Source organism: Callorhinchus milii, unplaced genomic scaffold (genome assembly GCF_018977255.1).
Source record: "Callorhinchus milii isolate IMCB2004 unplaced genomic scaffold, IMCB_Cmil_1.0 Scaffold12, whole genome shotgun sequence".
Classification (NCBI taxonomy): Eukaryota; Metazoa; Chordata; class Chondrichthyes; order Chimaeriformes; family Callorhinchidae; genus Callorhinchus; species Callorhinchus milii.
Window position 1 is genome coordinate 1,722,065 of NW_024704753.1, and position 23,913 is coordinate 1,745,977.

Here is a 23,913-nt window from a genome sequence, read left to right on the forward strand (position 1 = left end):
ACACAGTTACTTTCAACGTCCCCAGCGTTCCTCCTCACAGCGGGCTGCTTCGTCTCTTTGTTGCCGTTAAGAGAAAAAAATACCGTTCGGTTCTCGCAAGCATCTCCCTGGGCGAGCAAGTCAAGTCTCAGGGCTCGGTATTGCTTTCTGCAAGTAGGGGAAGGGAGGGAGGGAGGGAGGGGGGGCTGGTGGTGAGCGGTTTTTTTTTCTGCTCCTGCCCTTGCCCCCCCCCTGAGAAACCCAGTGGAACTCTAGCTGTATCCCTGGTAAAGTGCAGCACTCCTGGGCTCCATTCCTAGCCGTTCACTGGGGCAGACATCCCTCACCCCGGTCTGGCCTGCGATCTTCCACTGCTTTAAGTTTTGCTCTTCCTCATTGCTAAAACAGGAAGTAATGATAACTCTGGTCTATATTGAAAAAAATGTGGGTTTTTTTTTTGTATTGCAGTGTGATGGGACTGCGGTGAAGGTGGCGGAGGAGGGGAGTGAGGGAGGGACGTTAATGCTATAAACACACACACGCACGCACGCACGCACGCGCGCGCGCGCACACACGCACACACACACACACACACACACCCGAGGGAAGCCTGCATCACTGACCAAATACACAGTCACTCCACTTCACAATATATTCTGTGACGCGCTTTGAGACGTCTCAAGGACGCGATAAGGCGCTACATCAAATGCTGAGGATTATCATTATTTCTTGCAGTGCGCCAATCGACTGCACCAGCCACACGGCGGGAGCTTTATCATAGCGACTTGTTGTAGCCTCGGCAAAGGAACTGGTTGAGCGTGGAGGCAAACACAGCAGGTCTCTCTGTCTCTGTGGCCACAGCCCAATTCAGCTTCCTTCACAGCTTCCTTCCTCTTTCAGGCACTGCAGTGCAATGTCTGAAAACCTGGTGGTTACATGTTTGACATTGTCAGGGTGGCGCTGGGGCAATTATTAAGCAAAACGAGTGCCGAAAAGTGGGAGGGGGAGAGCGAGGGTGGTGGGTTGGGGGGGGGGGGAAGGGGTGTTGCAAGAAGAAATAATTTGCCCCTTTGGAGAAACTGTGACTCTCTCTGTACGTGGGCCAATCGGCCACGGCAGCTTTATGTAAGCGGTAACCTACAGCAACGCGGTTACAGAATGAGGTGTGAAGTCAAGCCTGGCTTGAGAGCCTTGCACACGAAAAAAAAAAAGAACGCCATTACGCAGAGCTGTGTCTTAAAGGGGCAACGGGCACAGCCGACTCAAGTGACTGTCCGCATCAGCTGGTGTCCAACCTGCACGGACAACCTGGTCTGTGCGAGTTGAAATTCCCCGACGTGTCAAAAAAATCTTTCTGCACACTGGCCCAGGGTCACTGCAAAGGTCATTACAACGGCCTCCTCGACTGCCGCAGAGTTTCCTTTGCCCGAGTGGAATGGACCAAAGGACGGCGTTAGGAAGAACGACTCAAAGCGCTTCACAGGATTTTACTGCAGAGTGTAGTGACTGCGTATTTTGCAGGTGATTTTTTCCCCCGTCCTCACTGTTGCCCACTTGCCTTGTGGTTTCTGGGGTGTAGCTTTCCTCACAGCTGCTGAGTTGTGGGCTGGCGTTCTTCCTGCTGGTTGAATGCATGGTCCAGAACTGAGGTCCCTGAACTCCAAGGTTGGGCTAGATTTGCGGTGGACTTGTGGTGGACCTCTGGGGTAACCTGCGAGAGAGAAACGGTGAACAATTCCACTGATGTCTCCCAGACGCCAGCAATGTTCCTCCATAGACATTGCTTCACCATTCTCCTCCAATGTGTTTCCAACCTGGCCTCGGTCAGTGACACTGTCACCTTCTGGTTCAGAAAGAAGGTGGTTGGTTCCAGCTCAACAGATTATAACAACAACACTCTTTGCATTCATTATTGAGCCTCATCACGTCTTCGAGACATCTCAAAGCGCGTCGTGGGGTATCCTGTAAAGTGAATTGACTGTGTATTTGTGGGTGAAACGCTGCGTACAGCAGTCTCCCACAAAAAAGTTTCTCAAAATCGACCCTCAATTAGGTTCCCCACAGTGGCCTTCGCAAAGTTTTCAAAAATTCAGTCCCAAAACGTAGATTATTTTTTTTTTAGCCTGACTGACCCCAGCGTTTATCACAAGAAAACCACATCGAGTCATTTTGCTCAATTCCCAAATCGCTGTAATGATGGGCTTGGTGCCTTGGGAACTCGCATCCGAAGGAACTTAACAGAATTTAACTGCGTAGGAAAACAAATGTATTCCCAGTTTCCTGGAGCGTTGCGCAGCGAGTTGCTGTGTAGCAAGCGGGTTTTTGCGGGTTTCACTGTCCCCCGTACTCTCACGACCATTTAATTTTTCACTTGCTCAGCACGTAAGAAAGCACAAAGAAACGGAGGAATTTTCGGCACAGATGAGGACTGTTTGACCAGCCTTATCTGTGCCACCGAACCCCCGTTTCTCCTTGAAAAAATATCCCACCTTCCAGTCCCTTTCCCTCTCTCTCGATCCCTTAATGTTTTATTGATCAGGAGGCTTTTCTCCTCACCCATCCATCCATCCATTCTTCAATCGATCAATCCTCGATAGTCACTCGTGTGTCTCCTGACCTTTGCTGTCTCTTAAGAAATGCAAGGATCGTCATAGAAAAGACCTTTATCCATTGGCTTTCAATGAGCATCTCCACAAAGGTGGGGTTGTGAAAGTGACAGCTCCCGTCGACAGAGGTTATCCCTGGACACATGATGGTGAGGAGTCACTCCATCCAGATACGGCCTGAACCCAGTCGAGAGCAATTTTTTTNAAAGCTATTGAGTTGCCAATTCAATATCCAAACCTATAAACGCAGCAGCTTAGCTAACCACCCTGCAATTTTGAACGAAAATAACCTTCAGCCAGAGGAGGTATCACTTTACAGCAGTCAGATCAACGGCCTCCAAACTCAACCACAAACAACTGAGCGTTCTTGAGCTTGGAGAGGGCTCCACTTTCACCGCGGGCTGATGTGCCGGGGCATTGCTGGGGTGGGAAGGGTTGGGAACTTCCCGTTGACAGAGGTGTTTCGATCTTTGGATGAGACATTAAAACCCGAGGTCCTGTCTGCCTGCTCGGGCCCGGGTTAAAGACCTTGTGATGCTATCTGAAAAGTGAAAGGAGTTTTTCCCCGGTGTTCCGGCCAACATTCCCCCAGATACAAAGAAAATTGGCCATTCAAGCAGCGATTGTGGGGACATTGCTGCGCTCAAAATCACTGCCATGTTTCACTGCAATTGACAGTAATTACTGCAAAGTGCTTTGAGATGGTTCGACATCACAAACACTGTGTCAAAGGCAAAGAGAACGGTAGACGTTTATGGCACAGTAGGGGGCCATTTGGCCCATTATATACCTGTCTTATAAATGCGGCACAGCAGCCACAAAATGCACAGTCACTACACTTTGCAATAAAATCCCGTGAAGTGCTTCCAGTCGTCCTCAGCACACGAGAGGTGCCGTGGCAAACGCGCGGGTTAATATTGTGATATTATTGTTATTACTATTATTATTATTATTATTATTATAATAAATGCCACAAAGACGTGTGCGATGTGCAGCGAGCAGGAATCCAGGACACAATGCACGTCACATCGAGCACAGCCCGTCGTCTCCCCGGGGATCGATGCTTCAGTCTGGCTGTCGTCCCACATCACATCAGTCAAGTGGAGTGTGAACTGTCTGGGCATCTGGGCATCCGCTGACAGTCACTGTGCTCAGAGCTCAGTGACTCACTACCTCACACCTCATGGCGAACGCACAATAGGCCATTCCTATTGAGAAGACCCGGCTATCCACTGACTTGGCGTTCGTGAGAATAATAATAATAATAATGTTAATAATAAGCCTTGTCTGCAGGACGTTTTGAAAGGCTTGACGGGGATTACAGTGAAATGGAGTGACTGTGTATTTTGTAGGCAAATGCGGCAGCACAATTCCTCACGGCGACATCCCACACAAACAGCCATGAAACGAGGGACCGGTTTTATTTGGGGCGGAATTGTTGGCCAGGACAGCGGGGGAGAGAGCGAGAGAGAGAGAGAGAGAGAGAGAAACTCCCTTCTCTTTTCGAACAGCGCCACGGGACCTTTAAACGTCCGCCTGAACAGGCTTAACGTCTCATCTGATGGACGGAACCTCCGACAATGCAACACCCACCCCCCCACCACCCAGTGCTCCATCCGAGTGTCTGCTTAGGCTATGTGAGTTCAAGTCCCGACCTGGAGGCTTGAACCCACAACCTTCTGACTCAGAGGTGAGAGCGCTCGCACTGATCCAGGCTGGCGTACAACGGATACTAAGCCGTTCCGGTAGTTTAAAGCAACTTGTCATACTAACCCCCAATCTTAAAGGCTGCCTACCTCGTTGACCACGCTTTCGGTCACCTTTAGCTCAGTCAGTACTATCAAACACGTTGAGAGTTTTTCTGACCCGAACGGCTGATGATGTGTAAATGTTAATTTGTACCGTCTCCGTTTTGACTCCCTAACTGTGATTTATTAGGGGGAAATCGACACTGTAGAGCCCAGGTAAACTCAGGACAGGTTCCTCTACCTGTCCCTACCCTGCCCTGCCAGCGGGGGGAGAGGAATTAGATCATATCTGATCTCATCCTTCCCGAATCTCCACCTGAACAGGCACAGACAGCACCTCGGTTGAACGTCTCACCTGAAGGAATGTACCGCCAACCATACCATTCTTCCCCACCCCCTCCCCTCTAGCCTTGCCTTGGGAGCGTCAGCCTAGACTGGGAGCTCAAAGTCCCCGATGTGTGGGACGTGAACCCACCATCTTCTGACCCAGTTGCCAGAGCAAAGAAAAATATGAACGAGAGAGAGAGAGAGAGAGAGACAGAGAGCACACTCGCGCGCGGGCGCGCGTGTGTGTGTGTGTGTGTGAGAGAGAGTGTGAACGAGACACGGCGAGAGCGTGTGTGCGTGTGTGAGAGTGTGTGTGAGAGAGAGAGAGAGAGAGAGACAGAGACAGAAAGGGAGAGATCTAATTTGAAAAGAGGCAAACAGACTACTTAAAATCGGACCGAGACCAAATAAGCGCATTTGTAAAGATTTACAGAGCAATAATGAGCACAGATCAACACTTCAACATTACTCTAACGGCAGGGGCAGTACATTAGTGCTGTGTAATCGTCTCCCTTGCCTGGCTCGGGCACCACACCTGGGGATCAGGAGTCATCTTATTACACACACTCGATCACCAGAGATCACTCAACATGTCACCCTCCAGCACAGTGCGTCTCGCGCAGGCAGATACCAAGGTTACTGCACATCAGACCTCCTTACTCTGTCACACCGCCCTCACCACACACTGTCAAATAACCCCCACGCACGCAACCCCCAATGAACGCTGTCACGCTGCCCACCCCCACCCCAGCCCCCAACGCAGAAACCTGACCTCTGCCTCCAGACGGGGTGGGGGGGATTTTTTTTTCAGATCGAATCAAAGCGTGGCAAGTGTGTTGGGATTATGCGGCAGGATTAGCCGGTGTCAATCTATCTCGTGCCCTATAGTGTGCGCGACACTGATTGCAACTGTATCCTCCAGGAGGGTTTTAAATCCCAAACTACTGCACGAGCGAGTGGATTTAAGATGGGGAATCCGGTTAACTTTACAGCTAAATCCTGCTCGACGGATGAGCTTTGATCTCGAAAGAATTTACATAGAACTGACATAAATATATACAGCGCTGTCCAGAAGCTTTCCCTCTGTGGCACTAACGATGACTGAGCCTTCAGACATTTTGACCCCAACCACTCCCTCCCCTCCCGTCCCCCACCCCCCGCTGTTCCCCCAAATTCCCACCGTCTTGCGCTTTCTCTGTCTACAAAACCTTCCTGGAAGCCTCTCCCTTTGACTGTGCTTTCGCGCCCCCACTCTGCCCCCAGCCCCCGCCCGTGGATCAGCGATCCGCACATTGCACCCACAAAATATACGGTCACTACACTTTACAGTATACTCTGCGAAGCTCTTTGAGATGTCTCAACGATGTGATAAGGCGCTAAATCAAAAGCAAGGGTTATCATTACTTTAATATTGATTTGAGTTATCACCTTCAGAGTTCAACCTTATCATTATGTGACTTCCTCGCACTCGATCACTGACAGAGGAACTTTGATCACCTCCGTGACAAAATAGACGGTCAATTCATTTCACAGTATATCCCGTGAAGCGCTTTGAGACGTCTCGAAGACGTGATCAGGCGCTGTATCAAATGCGAGGCTTATTATTATTATTAAAATACTGCACTGGATTGTCGAAGGCAAGACGCCCACTCGGGCGAGGGACAAACTGTGCTCGTAACAATCCTCATTAAAATTAAATTGCGCAGCTCACTGGTGCACAACACTTTTTTTTATATATATCTACTGCAGCTTCTTCTCAGCAGGACTTCGTAATCCAATGGGGATTTAGGCGATTGTGATTCATCGCATCTCTAGCAATTGAGAAATTTGCCAAGTAACATAATAATAATATTAATAATAATAATAGTTCTCGCAAGTAACGGGAATAACTAACTCAACCTCCTTCTCTCTTTCCCAAACCCTTCTCCATTCCCGGCGATGGTCTCTCAGCCAAGGTGTGGGGAGGGCTGAGGGGCGTCTGTCTGCGTCACTCTAGTTAGTAGGGCTGGAGTGAGCCAACAAGTAGTCATAAACAACTCGCACCAGGACAAATTCCCTTTTCTTTTCCAATAGAGTTGTGGGATCTTTAACACCACCTGAACGCTGCCCAGACAGAGACCTGCCCCTATTGTATGTCAGGGCCTTGGGACGTCCTCAGGACGTGAAAGGCGCGAGACAAGTTGAACATCTCAACCATAAACGGTACCTCCGAAAATGCAGGGCTCCCTCCAATTCCTCCCGCCCGCAAATCCCCCCCAGTATCGCACTGGAACGTCAGGCCAGACTGTGAGCTCAAAGCTCACCACTGCCAGAGACGCACTTGTTCAGCACTCAAGGTGAGGATAGCACCAACCACAGGACGACAGTTCTCGCTAAACACCTTCACAAAACCTGCTTCTCTCGATCGCCTTTCAAGGCTTTGACTCAGGCCGTCACTGAACCCCGGGGCCAGAGCTCGCGAAGACGCGTTGGTAAAATGTGGTTCACTTACATTCCAAAAATCAGATTGCAGAGAGGGTGCTGTTCCCTGACCCGTGAGAGAAGGGGTTGAGGGATCATCCAGGTACAACTTCTACATCCTCCAACCCTCCTCTTCTCTGTCCAACTGCTTGAACTGGGAGCTAACCCGACCCCTAACCGTACAATCCACAAGCACTCGTCGGGTGTGCTGTTGCCACGGGAGACAAAACAGAGTATGATTATTAGACCTGTCTAACTTGATCTGTTGACAGGGAGTCCCCACCATGCCTCGACATGGGCAGTGCCATCAGAAACATAATAGGGAAAATATTTAGACTACTCAGCGTTGGCGCTGACAGCCACAAAGCAAACAAAAAGGTAGACAATTATCCTGCATATCGCGCTGCGTATCGCAATGCAGAGTGGCTCAAATCATCCGCTTGCAACACTCCATGTGATTTATTCAGCTGCCCGTCTCAGAAGCTACAGAGAAAAACTCGCCTTTTTACAGCGTCTCGCTCTTCGTTCTCGAGGGAAATGGCTGGGTTTTTGCTGACGCACTTAGCAGCCGAGTTTGCTAACAGCGAGGTCCCACAAACAGCCATGAGGCGAACGACTGATTAATCCAGAGGATTGTTGGCCAAGGCACTGGGAGAAACACCCTTCTCTTTTCGAGACAGCGTCGTGGGATCTTAAACGGCCACCACTTCCGAAGCACGGCGCCTCCAACAGTGCAGCTCCCTCTCCCTGCTCCACTGGACTGTCAGCCTGGATAGACTGCGAGCTTGAAGTCCCGACTTGGGGGGGGGGGGCTTGAACCCACAACCTTCCGACTCGAGAGATGAGACTGCTACCGACTGAGCCAGGCTGTGGACTAAATGCGTTTGAAAACCCAAACTGAAACTGGAATCAGATAACGAGGCTTGGCCCTGTGTTTAGGCTGGGAATTCCAAACTGAATCCACAAGTGTTAGCTTGACTCAATGAGTCAGGAGGTTGTGGGTTTAAGCATCATACTTTGACTTCAGAGTGCAAGCTGAGACTCCAACACAATGCTGGGAGTGCCCTGTACTGTTAAGAGATGACATCTTCCCAGTGGGAAAAGAGAAGGGAGTTTCCTTCACAAACACGCACGCACTCACGCACATACCCACACACACACATACACACACACACCCCCGACCCACCATCCACGGTGTCCTTCCAAACATTTCCGGCGACAACTCGGTCATTCGCTACGTTTTGTCGGCGTTATAAAACTTTATTTTGTTATTTGGCCCACAAAATATAGTCGATTCACTTTACGGTATATCCTGTGAAGCCCTTTCAGAGACGTCTCGAAGACGTGATAGGGCGCTATAGCAAATGCAAGGTTTATTATTATACGGCAGGCGTTATATGGAACGCGGGCATTACTATTGAACTTGCAACATCAGCAAAAGCAATGTGCAACCTCTCGAGGGCGGGTGCCTTGCTTAGCGCAATGAGAAACGTTTCACTGCATTTACAGGAAGTCATTATCTGGGTGGAATTTCAAATTCAGCCAATGTCAGCAAAGAAGCTCAGCTTCCCACAGTCTCAATAACTCCCAGCCCGTGCCACAGACACTCGCTGCCACATCTGCCTAGTCTCAAGCCAACACCTCACCTTGCCATGGAGATTTTGCTGATGCAAGTAAAAGGGGAGATTAAAAAATATATATAATTCCAGGATTGGCTGCACTGCCAACCAGGTAACGCCTTCAAATTGTTTGGGATTCGCGGAGCCGTGTAATACAGGCGTGAAGTCCCGTAGCGTAGTGGTTAGCACGCTCGCCTCGCAAGCGAGAGGACCCAGGTTCATTACCTTACTCCAATATGCCTCTGTTTACCTAGGAGTAAGTAGGAACCCAGTTATTCCACGGTTTACTAAACCTCTGAAAGCTCAAGCTTAGCTGGAGGTCATTTTGATGATAAACCTAATCAATAATCATAATAATAATAACAATAATCCTTGCATTTAATGTAGTGCCTTGCTGAGAGAGAGCAAGAGATACAGACAGATGGATGGAGATAATAATAATAATCCTTACATTTGTTATTTATTTACGCCTTATCACGTCGTTGAGATGACTCAAAGCGCATTACAGAATTGCGGTATATTGTAAAGTGGAGTGACTGTATATTTTGTGGGCGGAACAAGGCAGACAATTGTGCACAGCAGTGTCCCACAAACAGTCTTGGAATGAGTGACCACATTTTTTTTGGAGGGATTATTACCCCCAGAAAGTGATCCGCCAATCGACTAACAACTAGGTTCCTACTCACTGCTATTATTATGATTATTGATTAGGCGTGCGGAGCAAGGAAAGTTGCCTTAGGAATTGCCCCGCCCGGGAATGGAACCTGGGTCCTCTCGCTTGCGAAGCGAGTGCACTGATCGCTACTCTTCTGGACTCCAAGAAACAAACAGGTGCAGAAAGATAATATATTGAAATCAAGCAAAAACGTACTGAAATCAAAAGTAAAACATTTGGCCGCATGCAAAACAGTCTGTCCGCCAAGGAAAGCCTCCAAAAACCCTCTTTATAAACAGCGGATATCAAGATCCCAAAACACCCACTCAACATAATTCTTCCCCTTAATCCCTTTTGCTGAGAATGTTAAGTAGTGGAACTGGAGACGGGGGTAGGTTTGGAATTAAAATGCTTTTAAATGGGTTTGGAGATTAGAAAAATATTCCATCTCCCACTGCCCCAACACACACACACACACAACACACACACACACAGCAGTGGATATGTGCAAAACGAGTGTTGCCGCTGAGATTAATTCCTTCAAAACTGGATAGGTCGGGAGAGGGTTTGAAGGATTCAAGGGTGGAGGAGGGAAAAGGGGAAAGATTATCTGTGGAGAAAAGGAGTCCCGCTTCGAATATTTCATACACTTTCCCCCGCGTTCTCAGAGATGCCGTCCTTTTGCTACAGACGTAAAACCGAGGTCTGTTTAGGGGGCGTCAAAGATCACTTCCTTCATTCAGCTCAGCAAGCGCCAGCCTACTCCACGTCCCCCCCAACATATCTGCATCCCCCCCCACCCACCTACCCACCTCCCCCACCACCACCCACTGTCGAGTGGGCTTTCACCCATTCTGCCCCCGCTCTCTGGAACTCAAAGCCTCCGACTTGCTCTCTCCCTCCCCACATTCAAAGCCTGTCTCAAGATGTCCCTATTTGACCACGTTTTCGGTCATCTTTCCACCCCACCCCCACCCCTCCCTTTGGCTCCCACTTCCCCTCCATCTCAGCCAGTGGTGTGAAGCACTTTGAGACGTCCTCCCGACATGAAAGGCGCTGTGTAAGTGTAAACTGTAAAGCTCCTACGACTCTGTTTGAGAAGAGGAGGAAGTTTCTCCAGGTGTCTTGGCCGACAATCCCCCAGATGAACGTCGGTCATTATTCCGATCTAAAAGGAAGCTCTCAGCTGCTCTCAGGGCCGAGGAGAGAGGGATACCGACACGGGAAGGATACGGGATTGGGATCCTTCTCTGCACGAACATATAAGGAATTGTGCTCCGTTTTGTGCCCACGTTGCAAGCTCAGGAAAAAGCCTCTGTCGTCAACAGAGGAAAATGAACCAAGGCTCAACTGACCAACCCGACTGGATTATTTCACACAGAACCCATTAAAATTACACACGACAGGCAGGCCAAGCTCCATTTAATGTTACATTTCAAGAAACACCACGGGTGGAATTTGGCCTTCTACACATTGGCTATTTTTGCTCCTCTCTCTTGTCTTTCTCTCCTCTTTCTAAACCCATCCTTCCGCTCCCCTTCGCTCTCTCCCGCTTCACTCCTCGCTGGCTCGCCTCTTAAGTTGAATCCCGTTCTTACGAAGGCCTCTGGAGGAGAGAAACCCCCATCTCTGTTCGAATGGCGCCATGGGATCTTTAACGTCCACCTGAACAGCGCTGCATTGGAATGTCAGCTTAGACTGTATGCGGGTGTGGGGGCTTGAACCCACAACCTTCTGACTCAGAGGCGAGAGAGAGAGAGTGAGAGAGAGAGCGTTACCACTGCGCCACATGTCTAGTGACCTTGACTGGAAAGCGAGAGCTTGGATTTTGGGAGTGGACGGGGTCGCAGGGAAATCTTCGCCAAACCGGGGTGTAAACGCTGAGACAGTCCCGACACCTGACCTGCCAGAGAAACCCAGCGAGGAAAAGAAAAAGGAAAAAAAGCAAATCGACTCGAATCCAAACAAGCCGACTTAATCCAGTCTCCTTTCCCTGCAAAAAACGCCTTCAAAAGCACCAGCTACCAGCGCATATTTCCATAAATCAGTATAATCGCGCTATATTTGCCGCAATACAGCCAGAGATAGCGAGGATTAGTGTTGCAAGCTCACAGGGTAAAGAGAGATAAATTAAATACAATGGAAAACTCATCCTTGATCAAATGGGAGAGCCTTTCTCCTTCCCCCACCACCCCAATACCCACTGACTGGCTGTCAAAGATACTTCACGATGCATTCTGTCGCCTCTCAGAAGTAGGAGCTGTTACTAAATGATCCGAATGAGAAGCGAGGATCCACTGACAGGAGAGATACTCTCTAATGAGAGTGATTACTGCAGAGACGGCGGGAGACTAAACTGGAACAGAGTGTGAAAGGAGCAAAGCGGAATCACGCTCACAAATACCGAGGCAAAAATATCACTCGCCAGCCAGTTGTGCACAGCAATGTCCCACCAACAAATAGCCATGGACTCGGTGACCGATGTTATTTTGGGGGATCGTTGGCCGGTACACCGGGAGAGAGAGAGAGAAACTCTTTAACTTCCACCCGAACAGGCAGACGGGGACCTCGGTTTAACGTCTCACCCGTCAAAGGGCGGACTCTGTTGTCCAGGAGAAGGGAATTTCTCTCTTCCCTGATGCCCTGGTCAACAATCCATCAAAGTAAATTGGGCGGATTGTTGGCCAAGACAGGCTCCTCCGCTGTTAAGCGCTCCGTGACTCTGACCTGCGTGGAGGGCGCTATATAAATGCAAGTCGTCGTCGTTGTTGTTGGTGTTTCAAAGTGGTTGTTCACCTTGTGGGTGTTCGGTGGACCTTGCTGTGCGCCAAATGGCTCGTCTTCGAATGCATCAACCCCAGCAAGTTGACGATGTGGGAAGCGCTTCGGAATAGCGGGCAGTGCGATTAGGTTTTGTATCGGATGGCAATATCGGCGGCAATGGCAAAGTGGCTCTGTGTGTGAGCAACACTGGAAATGCTCCACGACACACAGCCTGGAAACCACAAGGGCAATTTTCCTTCTATTCCACAGCAAACCGCCATCTGTCGGTCACAGCCGTTCCAAGAAAGCTTAGGGAAAAACCTGACACCGTCACAGGTCCTAGCGGTCCACAACACTCCACCACCCCCCCCCCGCCCGCCCACCCCACACCACCCCGCAAATAAATCTGTATCAACCATCCCGGCCTACAAATGCCCCCAGATAAAATCGGTTATTCAATTCACGAGCGTTTGCAGTGGAACTACGAAATACAGTCACGACACTTCACGGTAAAATGAGTCCCTCGCCTCACGTCCGATGGTGGGACGTCGCTGCGGGCAAATTGGCCGCCATGTTTCGCCCGCAGAATCCAAATACTCCACTCTACGGTAGACCCTGCTTCGAGACGTCTCGACGACGACGTGATAAGGCGCTGTATTAAATGCAAGGATTATTATTACTAGATTTATCTGAAGACTGAACCATGAAGACGGAGGAAGGAAGCAGTCTGATCCCAGGGCTCGGAGAGGGAGCAAGGACCGAATGGGGGAGGTGATGAGATGTGGGGGGTTGGGGGAGGGAATGGGGGGGGAGAAGAGAAAACAAAACACTCCCTTCAAGGTTCTGTTCAGAGAAGCTTTACTTCTTGGAACCCAATGTTGAATTAATTTTTCGTCAAAAGTAAACGAATATCAAGGTTATCAACGGTTTCTGGATTGATGTCCCTGCCTTTGGGTGGGGTGGGGGGGGGGGGGGGGGGAAGTGGAGGATAGGAGGAAAAGAGGGGAGAAAGACACCGTCCCCCCATCCCAAGGAAACGTCTCTTTGGGGTTGGGTTGGGGAGTAGCAAAGCTCATTCACATATGATGATTCGCGGCTGCCGGAGGGAGGTCAGTCATTAAAGAGACGGTAAATCAAATGCAAAGCAATGTGTCAACGAAAAGCTGGTGTTGTCGGCATGGAAACACAGCGCTCGGGTACGTACAGTCAAACCAGCGTCAACAACCGCTCGCGGCCCTGAGCCAAAGTGGCCTTTGTATAAAGGTGGCCTTCGCATAAAGGGTTTGTGGGTCTGTGCGGAACGTGTGTCTGGGCTGTTCCAGGGTGGTTGTCAACAGGGGATGGGGGGGGGGGGTTTGCTGAACGGAGGTGGGTTGTTTCTGAACAGGTTTTTGACCGCAGGCGCTGCCGGCCGTGCACAACTGGCCGCCGCGTCTCGCCCACGAAATACGGCAGTAGGGTTCACTTTGCAGCGTCTCCTGCGAAGCGCTTTGAGACGTCCGAACGACGTGATACGACGCTGCATCAAACGCAAGGATTATCGTTGAATAAGTTTATGTGGCGAACAGAATCCCGAGCGACAATTTCAGCGTCGCTTTCGGCGCGCGCGTGCGCGCACGCACCCGCAAAAAAATAAGTCAAAAACCTCAGCCGACCCTCGACTTAACCCACGGACGCAGTCTCCCCGATGAGAATCAATGCTTGTTATTCTATTCCCCCTCTCCGCCTCCTCCTCCTTTCCAAGAACACGACAAAATTAAATTGTTATTTCTCCTCGTGCGTTTTACGCAGACAAAGCCTACACACACGAGACTACTTGAGGTTTTGAAAAGGAAGAAATTTGTTCGCAGAGAGAGAGAGAGGGAGAGAGAGAGGGGGAGAAAAAATGAACCAATATTTTTATATCGCCCGACAAAACCGCTGAGCTAGTCTTTCCTCGGGTTAGGGGGGGTGGGGGGAGAATTAACAACCTGTAGTAGATGCTATCAGAAGGAGAGGATAAAATGGCATTCACAAAGACACCATCTTAGAAATATTATACACACACACAAGGCTTGAGATAGAAATCACACCCACCTTTTTACCACGAAAGCTTCTCTCTTTCATTCTGTACGCCCCCAACACGCACACACGCGCGCACACCCCCACACACTGTGTCTCTCTCCCCCCATCGCATGCACACACACAGACACACCGACAGACACATACACACACCGCACCAACGTGCCTGGCCCAGACACTCACCCAGTAAAAGGCTAAGCAGTTAGCTGCCACATCTCATCTCATCCTTGCTTGGGCTGTTTCTTCTCCAGAGCGAAACCTCACCACAGTGAAGCTGAAAGCCAGTTGGGGGTGGGGGGAACGAGCAAGCGAGGGAGGGAGGGAGGGAGAGAGAGAGAGGGAGAGAGAGCAAGGCTCGATGATGAATCAAGCTGTGTAGCTCCTTTGATTTAGCGAAGGCATCTCTCTCTCTCGGTCTCTCTCGCTCAGGTAGCTGTGCAGAATGCGGCTTCTCTCACACACTGTGAATGCAGTCTGCCTTGATCTCAGGTTCGCTCTCTCTCCCTCGCTCCCTCTCTCGCTCGCTCGCTCGCTCGCTCGCTCTCGCTGGCTATTGACAACCCTTGACAATGCCTGTCTCGCTTTGCTGGAAAAACCCAAAAGTTGCTCTCTGCCTACATAATGCCTTCCAGTGGTTGCCTTGGCAACAAATGACGGACGAGACGAGCGAGAGGAGAGGAGAGAAAGCGAGAGAGAGAGAGAGAGAGAGCGAGAGATGGAGGGGGGTGTGGGTATAGCAGCTTCCACGCAAACTGTGCAGGCAGCAGAGAACGATGTACGCAAATGGCTCCTATGTTTCTTCATCCCCCCCCACCACCGCCTGCCGCCTAGCATTCGAGACTTTATTAACCAGTCTGGTTGTCTGTACCCCCATAAAGGTGGACAGCTTGTCAGTGCACCCCGGGGGCAATGCTAACGAGAGAGAGAGAGAAGAGAGAGAAGAGAGAGAGAGAGAGAGAGAGAGGCGCAGGAGAGGTTTGGCTGCCAAGGACCAGCTTTGTCACACACTGCGTCAACCCCGCAGTGATCTCTAAAAGAAGGCGATCAGCAATGACCCGGGGCTGAGGGAAAGGTGCAGAGACCACATTCATTTTATACTAAAGCAATAAAAAGGAAATTGTCATCTTTCCCTACTTTTGCTTGTGTTCAAATTACACGTCTGCGCACACACACACACACACACACACACACCAGCCCAGACACACACACACACACCAGCCCAGACACACACACACACCACCAGACACACACACACACACAGCCCAGACACACACACACACAGCCCAGACACACACACACCCCAGACACACACACAGCCCAGACACACACACACACACAGCCCAGACACACACACGCACACCAGCCCAGACACACACACACCAGCCCAGACACACACCAGCCCAGACACACACACACACACCAGCCCAGACACACACACACACCAGCCCAGACACACACACGCACACCAGCCCAGACACACACACGCACACCAGCCCAGACACACACACGCACACCAGCCCAGACACACACACACACACCAGCCCAGACACACACACACACACCAGCCCAGACACACACACACACACCAGCCCAGACACACACACACACCAGCCCAGACACACACACGCACACCAGCCCAGACACACACACGCACACCAGCCCAGACACACACACGCACACCAGCCCAGACACACACACGCACACCAGCCCAGACACACACACGCACACCAGCCCAGACACACACATGCACACCAGCCCAGACATACACACACACACCAGCCCAGACACACACACACACCAGCCCAGACACACACGCATACGCCTAGACACACACACACACACCAGCATAAACACACACATCCACACGTACACACACACCAGCACAGACACACATGCATGCGTGCACATGCACACGCACACACACACTTGCACACGCACCAGCAGACACGTGCGTACTGTGCACACGTACACAAACACACACATGCACACAAAGGAACGCTTTGAGACGCCTCAACGACGTGATATCAAATGCAAGGATTATGATTATGATTATTTTTATAATTATTATTATTATTGCCGGGGCGCTGGACCAGGGTTTTCACGGGAGCTCGAGAGTTAACGAACAAAATGTTCAGGTTGAGGAAATCCAAGTTTCTTTTTCTTCAACCACCTCCGCGAAGTGATCGGCAGGAAATCTAACACGACTCTCTCACAGCGCTGCCATCCTATCCTGCAGCAAACTGGCAGGATGGAGTCTATTTCTAGAGGCGTCTTTCAGAGACAATGAATCAGAGCTTTTTTTTTTGAGTGTGTGTGTGTGTTTGTGGTGGGTGGGGAGGAGGAGGAGAAGGGTGGCAGAGAGAAGAGAAGAGAAGAGAAGAGAGAGAGAGGAGGTGAGGTTATCTACAATGAGATTTGTACGGTGAAGTGCTATCAAACGCGTAGGGTCAAAGAAGGCTCGTTGCGTTCACAGAAAATACCCGGTCTTCACATCACTGAATGCTAGTGTGAGCACAAACACACTAGGCTTCAGAGCAATGGTGTCAAGTACGCTGTGGGGTGGTGGGGGGGGGTGGGGGGGGCGGGGGGGGGGAGGTGAAGTGGGGGACAGGATTGAAGGAGAGAGATCAAGTCAATTTAACAGCAGGCTAAAGCTCACGCAATCCTCCCGGGTGGAAGCGGAGGATACAATTTACACTCCAGAGGATTAATCACTGCACATGATTTCCAGTTTGGAGCATTGGAATCTATCTGAGTTCCCTGGTGAGGGGCTTATCAATGGGGGGGGGGGGGGGGGGAACGTAATAATAATAATAATAACCTTGCACTTGATATATCACGTTGTTGAGACGTCTCAAAGCGCTTCACAGAATATACTGGAAAGTGAATTGTCTGCGCATTTTGTGTGCTCTGTGGTAATATATACACACAGTAAACTCCTGATACCGCAACCCTGGTTTAACTTGTCACTGTCGCTTAAGTCATCAAACTGGCAATATCCCTGCCTTTGGTTTGTGTATTCATACATATATATGCCTAACACGCCACTCCTGATAACTTGTCGCTGAGCCCTTTTCTCTTGGGGTGACGAGTTATCAGGAGTTTGCTACACAGGACAAAAAAAAAATATCGCAACCAGGTTAAGTCAACTCAAATGTACATCAGAAAATCAGGTCAACGGCACAAGGACATAAAGCACTTACAGAAAATCCTTCACTCCACTCGCGCTCATGACGAACAGCCTCAGGTTGAAGTGGGTGGGGGAGAAATTAGACAGAGGTTCGCAAAGTTCTGAATGGTTTTGGTTGATATTTAAGTGAAGGGAAGCTATTCCTACTTATTGGCGAGGAATAAAATCAAGGATTAAAGGGTACAAAATAGGGGCTGTTAGAGTAGGAGATTCTTAAAATCTTTTTGCACACTGAGGCCCATTGGGATGTTCTATTATAAATGTCTGACCGAACCAATGTTAGAGATGGAGTCGAGAGCTCCAGTGGGGGAGTGAGCACCAGCACAGACACGATGGGGAGAGAGCAGGTTGTACCTGAGATCATCGTATTAACCAACAACAGCAATAAATGACACTTACACAGCACCTTTCAGGTCGGGAGGACATCCCAAGGTGCTGGACGAGGGGGGATTTGCACCTGAGCTGGGGGTTGGGATCAGAGAGGGGTGGCGGGTGAGGGTGGTGGAGAGGGGAAGAGGACTGAAGGAACGTTTGAAAAGGAAGGTCTTGAGACGGGCCTCGAAGGAGGCGAGGGAGGGGGCGAGGCGGAGAGTGGAGCGGGCAGGCCGGGGGACGCCGAGCGGAGGGAGCGGACAAGTTGGCGACGTTTTAACTGGGATCCGGTGTCCCGAGCACAGAACGTCAACCAAACCTAAAAGAAAGAAGGCCGCTGTCTGGAGAAACCGCCCATGCACCTCCTGTCTCCACCCCAGTGAGTTCATCTTGTCTTTCAAGTCAAACCGGTCGGAGTTTGTTCCAAAGTATTAGAAAACGTACCAATCCCAATCAAATTCAATTTCGGGACAAATATTTCTAGCCCCAGCATTCTGCCCGAGGCTACGCAACCAGTCAACACCGATTACAATCAACTCCAGTGGAGTGTAACCTTCTCCCAGGACCCAGTCTCCGGCCATTTCATACAAAGATTAATTTTTGTTTCACCTCCTCCTCCTCCGCACCCCCACCCCCCAACCCGCTCCATCCGAGCTTCAGCTCACACCACACACACTCACGCGCCCCACACACACACACACGCCAATTAGAATTTCGATTGACGACTAGAACTGTTTTGGGCATGAAAGCCAAACATCAAACGGGATTTATAAAGAAACTGAAGTAAACGAGATGCAAGGATCCTCATCGACCTGCTCTTATTTCTGTCGGTGCTTCTGTTTGGCCGTGAGGTGGGTTTGGAGGTTACAACACCACCACACTCAGAACGCCTGTCAGTTTGAGCCCCTTAGGGTGACTTCTCTCACGACGGAGAAGTTTAAAATCCAGTTCATGGCGAGGCTAATGGCTAACACAGAGTCTCCCAATGCAGCGCGCAAGATAGTGCTGGAAATCTAATTTAATGGACTGTTACAGTCTCTTTCTATGGGGCTTCCACACGATGGGTTAGCAGTGTGGAGACATCGTCATTCACCAGCGGAAACTGAGACAACGACCGTCATCTTTTCTTCGAGTCCTGTCAATCAAAACGTCGCCACCAAATACACAGTCACTCCACTTTCCAGCATATTCTGTGAAGCGCCTTGAGACGTCTCAACGACGTGAAGAAGCGCCAGATCGAATCCAAGGATTATTATTGTGATATAACTGTTCGTATAAACTGATTAATAATAATCGAGAATAATCGAGCTCGAGAGTAATGATCATAACCATAATAATCCTTGCATTTGATACATCATGTCTTCGAGTCGTCTCAAAGCGCTCGTCTCAAAGGGATATACTTTACAGTGGATTTGGCTGTGTGTTTTGTGGGTGAAACACGGCGAATAACAACAATAATAATAATAATAATAATACCTAGTCGTGGCTTCATAAAACGGCACTCGATGCCAAGATGATGAAGCCTTTGGCATAAGATCCGAGCGCAGAATCTCGTCAGAGTCTGTGCCTTAAGTCGTGGCTTTTGGCTTTTACTTCAAATAAAATTGTGGTACAAAAGAAATCGCATCTCTTCATTACCTTAAGTACGGGAACTAGTCCCAACAAGACACCATCTGTTAATGAACTATTTCATCAGGTTTAGCCACTGAACAAGATTTCCCCAAGACACTGAGGGGATTAACAATAAGACTTTGCTGCAGTGAACTCAACGTCCTATGTTAATGCAATGTCCTGGCTGACAATCCCCAGGTAAAGCTCACAGCTGTCTGTGGGTCGAATGCAGTCACTACACTCTATGATAAATCCTGCGAAGCGCTTTGCTGCATCCTACCGACATGACATACGCCATATCAAATACGGAGATTATTATTAATAAGAATTATTAACAATTAACATTATTAATTGTGTCCACAAATTACACAGTCATCGCACTTTACAGTATGTTCGGTGAAGCGCTTTGAGACGCCGCAACGACGTGATAAGGCGCTGCATCAAATGCAAGGATCATTATTACTATTATTATTAATAAATCACACGGCTGTTGGATTATTTTCCTGCGTAGCGTTGAGTAAATCTCGTGTGAAATGCCCACAGAATAAACACAATTACTCTCAACCCATAGAGGATGGCAGCTGTGTCTGCAAATCTCCCACAGTCCCACTTTAATGTTTAATGTTGACCAAAGAAAAACCCTCAAAGGAGATGCGAAAATTAACAGTTTAATTAACTCTGGACCAGACTCTGATGGGAGAGAAGCAGGGAATTAATTACATTGCGGGTAATAAATAATAATAATCCACGCATTTCATTCAGCCCTTTTTTATGACTGAAGCACATCTCAAAGCACTTCACGTGTTTATTGCAAAAATGTAATATTAATAATAATAATCCTTGCATTTGATACAGCGCCTTATCACATCGTTAAGACGTCTCAAAGCGCTTCACAGAATATACTGTAAAGTGAATCGACTGCGTATTTTGTGGACGAAACGCGGCAGCCGACTGCGCACAGCAGCGTCCCCGCAAACAGCCGTGGATTGAGTGACCAAATTATTACTATTTATTTTCGAGGGATTATTCCCCCCGGAAAGTGATCTCGAAATTGCCTAACAACTGGGTTCCTACGTACCGCTGGGTAAACAGAGGCGTGTGGAGTAAAGGAAACTTGCCTACGGTTTCGTCCTGACAGGGGATCGAACCCAGGACCTCACGCTTGCCAGGCGAGCTCTCTAACCACTACGTTTCAGGACTTCACAGGCACTGTAAGGTGCAGGGACTGTGTACGTTTGGAAGGATTCAGTGATGGCGACGGGTTTACCGTTTGCTCCAATAATTTCTAACCCGCAGAGTCAGTCGAATGAGATATGGAGCACCAATCCTGTCAAACACGGTGACGCGACTGTTAAAAGGCGGCAGTGACAACGCCGTGAAAGACTGACAACTCAGATAACGAAAGATAACATCGCGGCCACGATATTCTATCTTTATACTTCATTTCCTCTTTTATTACCTCCACGGCCTCACTGAAGATGCTGAGTGGATACCGGTCCACACAGTTAGGAACCCATGGAGAGCTTGGCGAGCACTCTAATGGACCTCCTTATTTACACAGGGCAAGAGGAGCAGGGAACCAATAATAAAGAGCAAATGACTAATTCGTTCGCTCATCAATTGAAAGAGAATTGACTGTATATTTTTGGGGGAGAAACCCGGCAGCCAACTGCGCAGACAGCAGCGTCCTACGTACAGTCGCGGATCGAGCGACCACAAAAAAATAAACTGAAGGGATCATTTCCCCCTGAAAAGCGATCCGCCAGTTGATTAACAAGTGGGTTCCTACTTGCTGCTAGGCCAACAGAGGCCGGTGGTGTAAGTCTTTCTCTACGCGTACGTACAGACACGTGTGTGTATATGTGGTGCGTGTGCGCGCGTGCGTGTGGGGGGGGAGCGGGGGTAAGTGGGATAGAGCGCCTACAATGACAAAGTGTCTCAAAGGGTTACTGTCAGGTGTACCTACCGGCAAGCGAGGATGTGGGAGAGAAACTCCTTTCTCTTTAGGGATAAGAGCATCCAGTCAAAGTCAGACAATCGATGGTGTCAATTGTATTTTGCGAACCAGTCACACACACTTCACTCTGTCCGTTTCGCAGAACAACAACAATAATAATCCTTGCATTTGACACAGTGCCTCGTCATGGTGTTGAGACGTCTCGAAGCGCTTCACAGAACGTACTGTAAAGTGGAGGGACTGCGTATTTTGTGGACGAAACGCGGCAGCCAATTGTGCACAGCGTGCGCTAAAGTAAAAGTATCCTTCAGCCCAAAGCACCCAGAGCTCTAGGCACAACTGGATTGATATATATATATATATATATACATATACACACACACACACAGACACACGCTCAGGGGATCAAAAGTCACGATGCCATAGCAGTGTCTAAATCGTCTTAAATTATAATTTTTATTTTGTTTTTAAAAGTAATGGGGTAGTTATCACAACCTTTTGGTCACTCTATATATATGTATACATACACACACACACACAAAATCTTAACATAATTGCAAGCGAGAGAAAAGGAGGCAGAGGTGAACGCGTGTGGCTTTGAAACGTCAATAACGCACTAAATTAGTCACAAACTCACAGCTTAAGCCTCGAGGCCGCCCGCGACTCAGTTTTCTCACAGAGGAAGGAAGGCGCTTTGTCACTTTATATATATATATGTATAAAAAGTTGCATAGAACAGCTGAGGACCAGAGGGAGTGATGGTGGGCATCTGAGTCACCAGGTGGCCAATAATCCTCACTGTGGAGGCAGGATGCAAGGCAGGGGAGGCGATGACGCTGTCATTAACATACAAATGAATCAAAGAATGGGAGGGGGANTTTTACAATAATAACGACCCTTACATTTGATGTAGCGCCTTATCACGTCTTCGAGACGTCTCAAAGCTCCTCACAGGATATACTGTAAAGTGAATTGACTGTATCCTAAGGGGGCAAAACACGGCTCACAACCAGATCTGGGGCGGATTCTGTCTTAGTGTCTCAGCTATTCATTTCCTTACTGGTACCCGGGTTCTTTACAACCACCCATTCCCTCTGCACCAGCTCCTCTCTCTCCCCCTCCCTTACCTCCCCAGCTTTATTCAGTCGAAACCCGCGCTCTCACACACAGTCGAAACGGGAATCTTTGAAAAAACAGTCTTCGCCCCTCTCTCCCCCACCCCACCCCACCCCACCCAACACACACACACACACACACACACAGACACACAGTTGCACCAAAAAAGGAATTGCAAACAAGAGACACCGCGGTTTACTGCAATGACACATCTTACAACCATACGCCGCTTGGCTCCCACGCGCTGCGGGCAGGCAGCCAGCCGGGCGGCACAGTTAATGCTTGGAAAGTGCCCAGAAAACTACAGTGGAAAAGCCAGACTTGCCGAATAGATGGATGGATGGATGGACGGACGGACGGACGGACGAGTTTACAAGATAAACTGCAAAGTGAATCGACCGTATTTGGTGGGCGAAAGGCGAAGGAAACACAGCACGAATTTCACGCCCTGAACACGAAGGACCACTGGGGCGCGAACTCGGGGCGGTCGATAGTTTCCAAATTAAATCATCAAGACTCCACAGTTTTTACCTCGCCAGCTCGGAAGCGTCTGTCCGCATAAATCGCCCCCTCCCCCGCCGCCCCCTGTCATCACGTTATTTTATCCCCATGGGCTTCAGGCTGAAATACAGACTGAGACGCATTAACGGGGTTGGAAGTCACGACGCTGCCGTAGCTCTGAGCTGCTTGATCTGAGATTCCTTTCATCACTTCGGTGCTGCATCGCCGGATGCCCTGTGATCGCCACCTGCTGGAGTGCCCGGGTCGGTCGCGACGCTCACGGCCACGTCTGGCAAACCCCGACCCCTTTCACCGCCACCCGCTGTCTGATACGCGACGGTAGCCAACCTCGCGTTTGCTATCGCGCCCGATCGCGTCTTCGAGACGTTCTCAAAGCGCTTCGCAGGACGCACCGTGAAGTGAACGGACTGCTGTATTTCGTGGGCGAAACGCGGCAGCCGATTGCCCGCGGCAGCGTCCCCACAGACAGCCGTGGGTTGAAGCGACCAAATTATTTGTATTTATTTAATTTAAAGGGCTTATTACCCCCACCGGCGATCCACCAATCGACTAACAACCAGGTTCCTGCTTGCTGCTCGGTAAACAGAGGCGTGCGGAGTAAGGAATCTTGCCTAAGGTTTTCGTCCCGCCCGGGAATCGAACCCGGGTCCTCTCGCTTGCGAGGCGAGGGGTCTAACCACTACATTCCGGGAGTCACCACATCAAGATGCGAGGGTTATCGATATTTATGATCAGTCTCAAATCCACGTTGAAGGGCAGCAATGACTGGGGTGGAAACCCACTTTATTCCGCTCACCTGCAGAAATATGTAAAGTCGAACACAACAGAGAGGTCTTGATGGAGCCACCATCAAGGGAAAGTCCAGAGAGAAAAAAATACACACTTCCACGTTCAATTCAGCAGCAGGAACCAAATAAATGGCTGAAT

At 49.5% G+C, this 23,913-nt stretch overlaps 1 protein-coding gene across 1 annotated transcript in view; it reads right to left on the reverse strand.

Moving 5' to 3' along the window:
• Nucleotides 1-23,913, reverse strand: part of LOC103185067 (FYVE, RhoGEF and PH domain-containing protein 3) — a 60,330-nt gene that overhangs the window by 24,254 nt on the left and 12,163 nt on the right. Inside the window, exon 2 of the mRNA XM_042339681.1 lies at nt 1,538-1,690. Coding sequence (XP_042195615.1) covers nt 1,538-1,690 — 153 coding nt within the window. The remainder of the gene's footprint in view (nt 1-1,537; nt 1,691-23,913) is intronic.